General features: G+C 45.7%; 1 protein-coding gene across 1 annotated transcript in view; it reads right to left on the reverse strand.

Moving 5' to 3' along the window:
* LOXHD1 (lipoxygenase homology PLAT domains 1) overlaps window positions 1–7,185 on the reverse strand; it is a 194,308-nt gene extending 187,123 nt beyond the window's left edge. Inside the window, exon 1 of the mRNA XM_083575472.1 lies at window positions 6,967–7,185. Coding sequence (XP_083431598.1) covers window positions 6,967–7,009 — 43 coding nt within the window. The 5' untranslated portion in view covers window positions 7,010–7,185. The remainder of the gene's footprint in view (window positions 1–6,966) is intronic.
* Between the last annotated feature and the right edge of the window lie 3,227 nt (window positions 7,186–10,412).

Here is a 10,412-nt window from a genome sequence, read left to right on the forward strand (position 1 = left end):
TAGAGGCTAGAAGTGCTTGTGTGTGCATATCTAGAATGTCATGAAAGCTGCTGTAAGTGTCAATAAAGAGTTGACAACGAGACAATAAGAAAGGATTCAGTTATATGATACAGTGGTACCTCGGGTTAAGTACTTAATTCGTTCCAGAGGTCCGTACTTAACCTGAAACTGTTCTTAACCTGAAGCACCACTTTAGCTAGTGGGGCCTTCTGCTGCCGCCGCGCCGCTGGAGCACAATTTCTGTTCTCATCCTAAAGCAAAGTTCTTAACCTGAAGCACTATTTCTGGGTTAGCGGAGTCTGTAACCTGAAGCGTATGTAACCTGAAGCGTATGTAACCTGAGGTACCGCTGTATCTAGATTTCAGAAAGAAGTTGCGGAAGGGAAAATAAAATTGCTGAAAGATGCATAGAGTATTCTGCTAGAATGGGAAACAAAAGATGAGGAGGTGAAATCAGTCATGATTGAATGGGCACAAGACATAGGCCGTAACATAATGTTTGAAGATTGGGAAAGATTGTGGAAAACTGATTTAAAATTTACAAACTGCTCTCTATTGAAAGAAAACTATATGAAAATGATGTATAGATGGTATATAACACCAGTACAGATAGCAAGAATGTACAAAACCGGTTCAAACATATGTTGGAAATGTAAGGAAAAAGAAGGGACTTTTTATCATATGTGGTGGGATTGTAGTGAAATTAAAAAAAATTGGGAAATGATATACAATGAATTGAAGAAAATGTTCCAATTAACATTTGTAAAAAAAACCTGAAGCATTTTTGTTAGGGATTGTAGGGAAAGACCTGCCAAGGAAATTGAAGAACATATTCATGTATGTGACAACGGTGGCAAGTGTCTTAATAGCACAAGGATGGAAGAATGAAGAAATCCTGACCAAAGAACTGTGGCAAGGGAAATGGATGGACTATGCGGAACTGGCGGAACTGACGCACAAACTACGTGATAAGGACAACTGTGACTTTAAAGAAGAATGGGAACCTTTTACAAAGTACTTAAAGAAACAACAAAATGAACTGGACTCCTTGGCAGGTTTGGAATAAATCACAAATTTATTATTGGTAACATACAAATAGATAATATAAGGATTTTTACAATTTTGTAATATGCAGAGAACAACCTGTGTTGAAAAACCAGAGAGAGGAGCTGAGGGAAGTCCAGGTGGGGGTGGGAGGGTGGGTTTTTCTTGGGGGGGAGGGAAAATTAAGGGGGGGGATGAGGGTGATATGTTTTTGATAAATTGTTATGTTGAAATGCCTAATAAAATTTTTATTTTTTAAAAAAAGAGATATGTGCCTTATTTACCTGGGATGGGCCATGACTTTATAGGAACATAAGAAGAATGGTGCTGGATCTGACCAAAGGTTCATCTGGTCCAGAGCCCTGTCATCACTGTGGCCAAGCAGATGTCCCCATGGGAAGTGCATCAGGAGAAGAGTAGCTATCCTGGCTAGTAGCCCTCTCCTACGTGAATTTGTCTATTGCCCTTATTACAATGTGAGGCATTCCTCAACCAAGGGGCTGTCATCTTCCTGTCACGTCTCCTGCGGCACCCAAGGCAGCCTTGGCTCTCTCTGTTCCCTGTCTCTGTCTGATCATCGTGCCACAGTGTCTGTTTCTCCGCCTGCACTCTGCGCTGGGAGGCATTGTGGCAAATTGGAGCAGGCTTTGCCACACGGATCAAGCAAACACAGGGTGACAGGGAGCGAGGCTCGGGCCACCTCGGGGGGCTATGGTTTCTATCTGCTCTCCTGTCATCCTAACCTTGTCTCCAGGGCAGAAGGAAATTGAGGCCAGCTTGCGCTCAGAGCGGCGTCTCGCTGAAGCCGAGTTCACTGTGAGGCAGGGCGACGCGAATTCTCCAAAACAGCGGAGCAGAAAGCTGCAATCGTTCACTTCCAGCACAATCCTCATGCATGTTTACTCGGGAGTAAATCATAGCATGTGTGGGCTAGATGGGCCATTGGCCTGATCCATTTGCACCATGCTGACCTTGAGTCGTTCTACCCGCAAACTGAGGTCCAGCGCCGAGGGCCTTCTGGGGGTTCCCTCGCTGCGACAAGCCAAGTTACAGGGAACCAGGCAGAGAGCCTTCTCGGTAGTGGCACCCGCCCTGTGGAACACCCTCCCACCAGATGTCAAAGAGGAAAACAACTACCAGATTTTTAGAAAACATCTGAAGGCAGCCCTGTTTAGGGAAGCTTTTAATGTTTAGTAGGTTATTGTATTTTAATATTCCATTGGAAGCTGCCCAGAGTGGTTGGAGAAACCCAGCCAGATGGGCAAAAAATAAATATAGTGGTACCTTGGGTTAATACGCTTCAGGTTACAGACGCTTCAGGTTACAGACTCCGCTAACCCAGAAATAGTACCTTGGGTTAAGAACTTTGCTTCAGGATGAGAATAGAAATCATGCTCTGGTGGCGTGGCAGCAGGAGGAGACCCCATTAGCTAAAGTGGTACTTCAGGTTAAGAACAGTTTCAGGTTAAGAACGGACCTCCGGAATGAATTAAGTACTTAACCTGAGGTACCACTGTAATAAATTATTATTATTATTATTATTATTATTATTATTATTATTATTATATAGCTACACCATACATTTTAAGCCCTGTGATATCTCTTTAAATAGTCATGGTTTTCCCCAAAAGACTTCCGGAAGTTGCAGTTTGTTATGTGGGGTTAGAGGTGTTATGAGGCCTCCTATTCCTGGAGTTATGATTCCAAAAGTTCCCTTTTGGAAGGAAGAGGAAGTGGCTCTTAAACCGCTTTGGGAATCGTAGACCTGGTTGGGAAATAGGAGTCCCTCCCCAGTTTGGATTTAAACTAAGAGTTTGGAAAGATGATAAAAGAACATTATGCCGCTTTGCAGCCGGACTCCGGAAATAAGAGGAGAGCGATACAGTTACCCACGTTTGCCCCCAGAAGAAAAGGCCTCTGGAGACAATGGCAAAATGGGGCTTCTAATGTCATGGGAAGATTAGCAACCCAAGCCCCTGCTCAAAGAAAAGGAAGCAATGAGGAGAAATTCAAGCCTTTGAAACCAATAAGAGGAAAGTCCCTTCGCATAGTGGACCTACACTGAAGAACACAACAGGAGTGCAACCTCAGACAGATTAAGTCATTCTGTGTGAAAAATTTAGAGCCTGGTTTCTTAATAGGCGGTTGGCTACCTGGGAGCCTCCCTCTGGCCCACTTAATCCCAGTGATATGATCCACACCTCTTGGTTTTAAGCTGGACATCTGCCTGACATCCTTTTTCATTTGTGCTGCATTTGTGTGCAAATGTTCCAATGGGCAGCAGTGCCAGATTAAACTCTGTGGAAGCCCCATGGCATTCGAAATCGGGGGGGGGGGGGGGAGGCTCCTAATACATTTTATTTTATTTTATTTTATTTTATTTTATTTTATTTTAATTTTATTTTTTTTATTTTTTTTTGCTTTAAACAAATACAGATAAATATAAACAACCAAAATTACAAAAGAAAAATCCTTAATACAGTGGTACCTCGGGTTACATACACTTCAGGTTACAGACTCCGCTAACCCAGAAATAGTACCTCAGGTTAAGAACTTTGCTTCAGGATGAGAACAGAAATCGTGCTCCGGTGGCAGCAGGAGGCCCCATTAGCTAAAGTAGAACCTCAGGTTAAGAACAGTTTCAGGTTAAGAACGGACCTCCGGAACGAATTAAGTACTTAACCCGAGGTACCACTGTAATAATAATGGAAAAGGCTAAAAAACTACAAAAAATATCAAAGTACATGGCATAGAACATAAGCCATCATGAGAAAGAAAAAAGAAAAAGGAAAAAGGAACAGAGAAGGAGAAGGAAGGGGGGAAATGAGCCAAAACACAAGGCTCGTCTATTGTACGCTTCCGTCAAGGTCACAACAGATCATAATTCTTCTCAATTCTCTCTATCTGCATTCCATAGAATCCCTCATGTTGGTATCAGGGAACATTTCCCTATGCAGTATCATTCTAAACATAACCAGGTCTTTACTGATGAACCCTTATCCCCTAGATAATTGTTGGTTGGTAATACATTTTTTTACCAACCAACAATTTTAATAAACCAATTCTATTGCGTAATATAATTTTGATCCATTGTCGTGGGGCCCCTAAAAGGTGTTGAGCCTATAAACCAGTGCCTACTCTGCCTAGTTGTTAATCCGGCACTGATGGAAGCGGGGAGCAGTGATGTCAGATGATGGGTGAGCATGGTTTTGCAGGAAATGGCCTCAAGGGCCAAATCAGACCCTCCGAGTTGGTCAAGATTGACTTGGCAAACCACTGCTAATTGACACCAATTGGCAGTGGCTCTCCAAGACTTCCAGAAGGAGCTTTCCCCAGCCCTGACTGGAAACGCTAGAGAATGAAGTTGGAACCTCTGGCATGCAAGGCCAGAGTCTTTCCCCAAGTGGCCAGAGCATATGCTCAACTCCCATTCTAAAGGCTCCTGTCAGATGCTGGTGGTGGTTGCTCGTGAGTAACAGGCAGGACTCCGACCTGGCTTTTACAGGTTTCATTGTGCAAACTATTTACAGTGCATATCTACCAAGTTCATGTCCATCTCAGTCACTTGCAGAATCCGGGAGTGGCCCCTTCCGGCTTCTCCCCCAACATAAGAACTCTGGCACGCCAAGCCTCCTCCTCCCCTCCTTGCATTTCACCCCTCTGCGCAAGCTGGGCGACGGAAGTGGCATGCATCCCTCCTGGCCAGCCTGGCTAGGTGAGGTGCTGGAGCTCTCAGCAGCATCCTCGAGCCCTTTACTCGCTTGGCTGGCCCCTTCCCTCTCTTCTCCACTGGAGGTGTGGCTTTTCCCACTGCTGGAAGAGGAACGGCTCCTCAGGAGTTTCGGAGGCTCTCTGTATCCCAGCGGCCCCCCTGCCTCCCTCCCCTGTTCCGATGGCAGTCCCCTGACAGCTCCCATTCTAAAGGCTGATGGTAATGCAAGCTGAAAGAAGAACTTCACCATCCTTGGACTGAGAACAGCCATGTGACCAGGCATGGAGTCACTTCCCTGCCCAAAGCCCATGGATATCTGGAGAACTCATCAGCCATAGTCCCGGTCCTGGTGAAATCTTAAATCTGCTTCTCCAAAGCTGAAGAACCTTTGGAATGAATCATTCTCCAACTCATCTCTAGACTAGGTGCTTTTGCAATAAGCAGTACACAATCAAGTCATGGAATCAATGAGGCAGAAGAGGCTGCTGTATTTTTCACCTAGACATGAAACGGGGTTTGCCCAGTTATCAAATTTCATGATTCAGATTTTGATGTTGAAACCCAACGTCTAAAATCTGTCATTCAAACTTCAAAATAAAAATTCAACACCATCATTTGAAATCTAGGTGTTTGTGTTGTCTGGTCTACGGTTGACCCACTCATGAGGCAGACTGAAGCAACCAACTCAAGTAGCAGAATCCTATGGGTTGGTGCCCCCGCATGGAAGAGTTTGGATTTGATATCCCGCTTTATCACTACCCTAAGGAGTCTCAAAGCGGCTAACATTCTCCTTTCCCTTCCTCCCCCCACAACAAAAACTCTGTGAGGTGAGTGAGGCTGAGAGACTTCAGAGAAGTGTGACTAGCACAAGGTCACCCAGCAGCTGCATGTGGAGGAGTGGAGACGCAAACCCGGTTCCCCAGATTACGAGACTACCGCTCTTAACCACTACACCACACTGGCTCTCAGTGTGGACCCTGCCCACCCCTGCTGCCACCACTGGGGTCATGCAGTGGCGGCTTCCAGCGAGAACTCTAGAGATCTCACAGAACTCTCGTGAGATCTTGCTGAGCTCACGCAAGATCTCACAACAGCTCCAGCAAGACCTTGCAAGATTTTACCGGAAGTTGCAGTTGCTATGTGACCCCATTAAGTGAGGTTTCGGTGGGGAGCAGCGGGGGGGGGCAGCACATTCCCATTCTACCCCAGGAGGCAAAACATGACAGTCTGGGCCTGGTCTGGCCCATCCAAGGGAACATTCCCTGATTGGGTCAATCAATGGATGAAATCCAACAAAAGTTTCTTCATTACAATCAGTTGTCAGATACTGCCCAGTGTTGATTCCTAATGAGAAATAATTAGTCATCAATTTCTGGAACGAAATACCTGTTGTCGTCGTTTTTGTTAAAGTTTACATACCATACTTCATCCGAAGCTCACCGGGCAGTTCACAACATAAATAATCACACTTTCAAGTCATAGCCAAAGAATATTCAGTATCAAAACTGACACAAACTCGTTACGGCTGCAATTCTAAGTACACTTGTTCAGGAGTAAGACCTATTGAACAAAATGGGACTTATTTCTGAGTAAACATGAATAGGGTTGTGCTGTTAACCTCCACTTCTATCCAAAGGAGGATTTGTCAACGTTTTGTCATAATTTGTTAAAGTTTTAATGAATTTTTTGTTTGTTTTTAAATGTTGTAAGTCACTTGGAAACCTTTGCTGAACAGGCAAATAACAAGTCTAACATGACAATAACTCTGCAACAATATTAGACTTCCTAGCAACATCTCCTTCAGTTCTTCACTTCTTTATATCTCTTCTCGCATGCCTATCCTTATGGTAGCTTCAGATTCAAACTCCTTATTTCCTATAATAAACCATTCCTTTGCCCATCTAAGTCCCAAATACAGAATTGCATTTGAACATCCTTGGAGTGGGCTATTAGAACAGCACAGGGGGCTCTTTGGTCCTATTAGAGTTAGCAAATTCATTGTGAGAGCAAATTGTGTTACTTGGTTTGAGAAACAACCCAGGTTGACAACACAAGTCATCTTCATCATCAGTAGTGGTATTTTGCACCCTTCAGTGTAAGGTCCCAGGTCAGGTTACAAGATTAAAACCAGTTAAAACAATTTATAGGTTAGTTTCTAAATATTTACATTGTAGTCTAAAACACACATCACAATGAACGCAAAGTCCTACCAGTCTGCAAATGAGAAGACAGAAGTTTCCTTTTCCACCACATTGCAGATTATCTTGTCTTCCCTCCTATTTCAGGTCTCTGATTCTGAACAAGCGGTTTTATTAAAAGAGCGGACAAGGAGCAACGAGTGAACAGCCTTTGCTCCTCAAGACAGGACTCCGTTGTCAAATGAGCTTTGACTGACACCGGCAAGAAGTCAAGGCAGACCAGCTCTCACTTCTGATATTTAAGTGCGCTGTGCCAGCCAGCTGAGAGCCCCGTCAGACTTAATGAGCGCTTAAAAAAAATATGAAGCCAGAAAGGACCTACTGACCTCCGCTGGAGGGGGAAACGAGAGAGAAGGCAGAAAATTGATCATCAAGGGAATCAATGGAACACCTGTGGGTCTCACCCTCTAATCTTCATGTCAAGGCTGGGGAATCTCATTCAATCTGAGGGCCACATTCTCTTCTGAGCAAGCTTTCGAGGGCCATTTGCCAGTGGTGGGCGGGGCTAGAAGCAAAAGTGGGTAGGGCAATGAGTGTGAATTTACCTTTGTACACTAGGCCACACCCCTCCCTTTCCTTACTTTTCACTTTTAATTTGTATAAAAAAGGTAAAGGGACACCTGACCATTAGGTCCAGTCGTGACCGACTCTGGGGTTGCGGCACTCATCTCGCTTTATTGGCCGAGGGAGCGGGCGTACATCTTCCGTGTCATGTGGCCAGCATGACTAAGCCACTTCTGGTGAACCAGAGCAGCACACGGAAACGCTGTTTACCTTCCCGCCAGAGCAGTACCTATTTATCTACTTGCACTTTGACGTGCTTTTGAACTGCTAGGTTGGCAGGAGCAGGGACCGAGCAACAGGAACTCACCCCGTAGCGGGGATTCAAACCGCCGACCTTCTGATTGGCAAGTCCTAGGCTCTGTGGTTTAACCCACAGCACCACCCACGTCCCACGTTAATTTGTATACCGCCTTTCTATATTACTACACACAAGGACGTTTACGGCAACAAAATATACCACAAAGAACACACACCTTATAATAATCCAATCCAATACAAGTCATAATAAAACATAACTTTAAAATGGAACGACTCGCATCAAATAAAGTCATATCCAATGATCCTGAAGTCCCTCATCTCTTCTTTATAATCAGCACTAACCACTTTGTAGCTACTTTCGCTAATGGGGAACCTAAGCAAAAAGCTCTCCTAATGATATCAAAGCATCAAGACACTGAGGGAAATTCCACCAGGTCAGTCTGGTGCATCCTTCCCCACCCTGGTGCCCTCCATATATTTCACACCGGGGTCATGAGGCAGAGTGAGGCAGCTGCCTCAGTCGGCAAACTCTGAGGGGTGGAAAGTAGGGTGTCATCTGGTCTGCCCTGCAACTCCTGCTTCACACTGCCGTTCTCCTCAGCCCCGGGCAGCGCGGCCAATGATGAGGGCTAACAGAAGCTATAAGGAAAGAACCTGAGCTGTAAAAGGAGAAGACAAGCAAATACACAAAGGGCACGTTCTGTACAGTCTTCTGTTGGTCCCTCACTATCTCTGACACTGGCAGGTCTCGAGTTCAAGTTGCAACACACACCCCGCAAATCTTCAAGCGCAGCCAAGCATTCTCAAATGTGGGCCTGCTAAATCTCGATATGATAATCAGGTAACCATTATAGCAGAGCCGTTGACAAAGAGAAACTCAATCTCTCGCAAGATCTCAACCTTTCTTGCCTTCTCAGATCCCAACAACTCTCACACATTGCCTCAGGCCACCATTCACGCCGTCCATGTAAAATGCTGCGATGCCACTTTAAACAGCCCTGGCTTCGCCCAAAGAATTCTGGGAGCTGTGGTTTCTTAAGAGACCCATATTCTCCTCACAGAGCTACAATTCCCAGAGTTCCCTGGGAAGAGGCATTGACTGTTAAACCACTGTGGAAATTGCAGCTCTAAAAGGGGGACATGGATTCTTACAGAAATGGGGAAGTTGCGGCCCTTCAGATGTTGGACCGCAGCTCCCATCACCCCTGCCCATTGGCCATGATCACTGGGGCTGATGGGAATTGTAGTTCAACAATGCTTGGAGGACTGCAGGCTCCCCATCCCAGATTTAGGAGTGTGATGGCCTGGGACTCGGGCTCAGACTCGGAACCAGAGGAGACTCAGTCCGCACCAGATCCTTTGCCTCAGGCATCATCTGAACCTAGTCTGGGGCCTGATCCTGAAGAGTCCCAGTCTGCACAGGTTCCCCTGCAACAAGCATCAGCTGGGCCGAGTCAGGGGCCTGAGCCTGCCCTGGCTCCAGATGCGGGGATTATCTCGTTGCCTTCAGCTGGGCCATCACTTACAGCTGCTCCACTACCGGCTGGGTCAGGGGAGGCTGAGGCGGCCTCTGGGTCTAGTAACCCACCAACATCTCCCAAGCTGCAGAGACTAAGGTCTGAGAGAAGGAGAGACCTGAGTACTCGCAGGAGGAGTGCTCGCCTTCAGGCGAAACAGGGAGGTGAGACACCGGGGGATCAGGACCGGCTGTTACCTCCACAAAGATAAAAGGCTGTTGGACTCCGCCCCAGGTTGCGGGAGCAACATTGCTGTATGCTAGATCCTGCCTGAGATCCTGTACCTGTCCTTGCCTAGTTTCCTGCCTCGTGTCCTGTCTTGGCCCTGTTGGACTTCCTGCCTGAGATACTGTACCTGTCCTTGCCTGGTTTCCTGCCTCGTGTCCTGCCTTGACCCTGTTGGACTGACACCTAGCAGAACCTTCAGATTCTGGAATGGTCCTGGACAGCGTTTCACGGGTTACCCCTGGGCCCAGCACAAGAAGCCTAGCTAGGTCACATACCAAACTGGAAAATCCCTAGTATTCCCTAACACTACTGGTGATTCAAATACAGTGGTACCTTGGGTTACATATGCTTCAGGTTACATATGCTTCAGGTTACAGACTCCGCTAACCCAGAAATAGTACCTCGGGTTAAGAACTTTGCTTCAGGATGAGAAAAGAAATTGTGCTCCAGCGGCGTGACAGCAGGAGGAGGCCTCATTAGCTAAAGTGGTGCTTCAGGTTAAGAACGGACCTCCGGAATGAATTAAGTACTTAACCCGAAGTACCACTGTAGAATTAAAACCAAATAGTAAAACTGCACTGCGATTAGCGATGCAAATCAACAAAACTTACTCTAACAAAGGTATCCTTGTACCGATGGAATCTGGCTCCCAGTAAGTTAGCAAAAATGTATAGGATAGGTACAAATATCTGTTGCAAATGTAAAGAAAAAGAAGGCACCTTTCATCATATGTGGTGGTCTTGTAAAGTAATAAAAGCATTCTGGGAAATGATATATAATGATTTTTTTAAAAAAAATGTTTAAATTAACCTTTATTTGGGGGGGGGGGGAAGCCAGAGGCTTTTCTATTAGGAATTGTAGGTATTCCAAGGGAGCAGAAAAGACTTTTTA

This window comes from Podarcis filfolensis (genome assembly GCF_964270895.1).
Source record: "Podarcis filfolensis genome assembly, chromosome: 11".
Classification (NCBI taxonomy): domain Eukaryota; kingdom Metazoa; phylum Chordata; class Lepidosauria; order Squamata; family Lacertidae; genus Podarcis; species Podarcis filfolensis.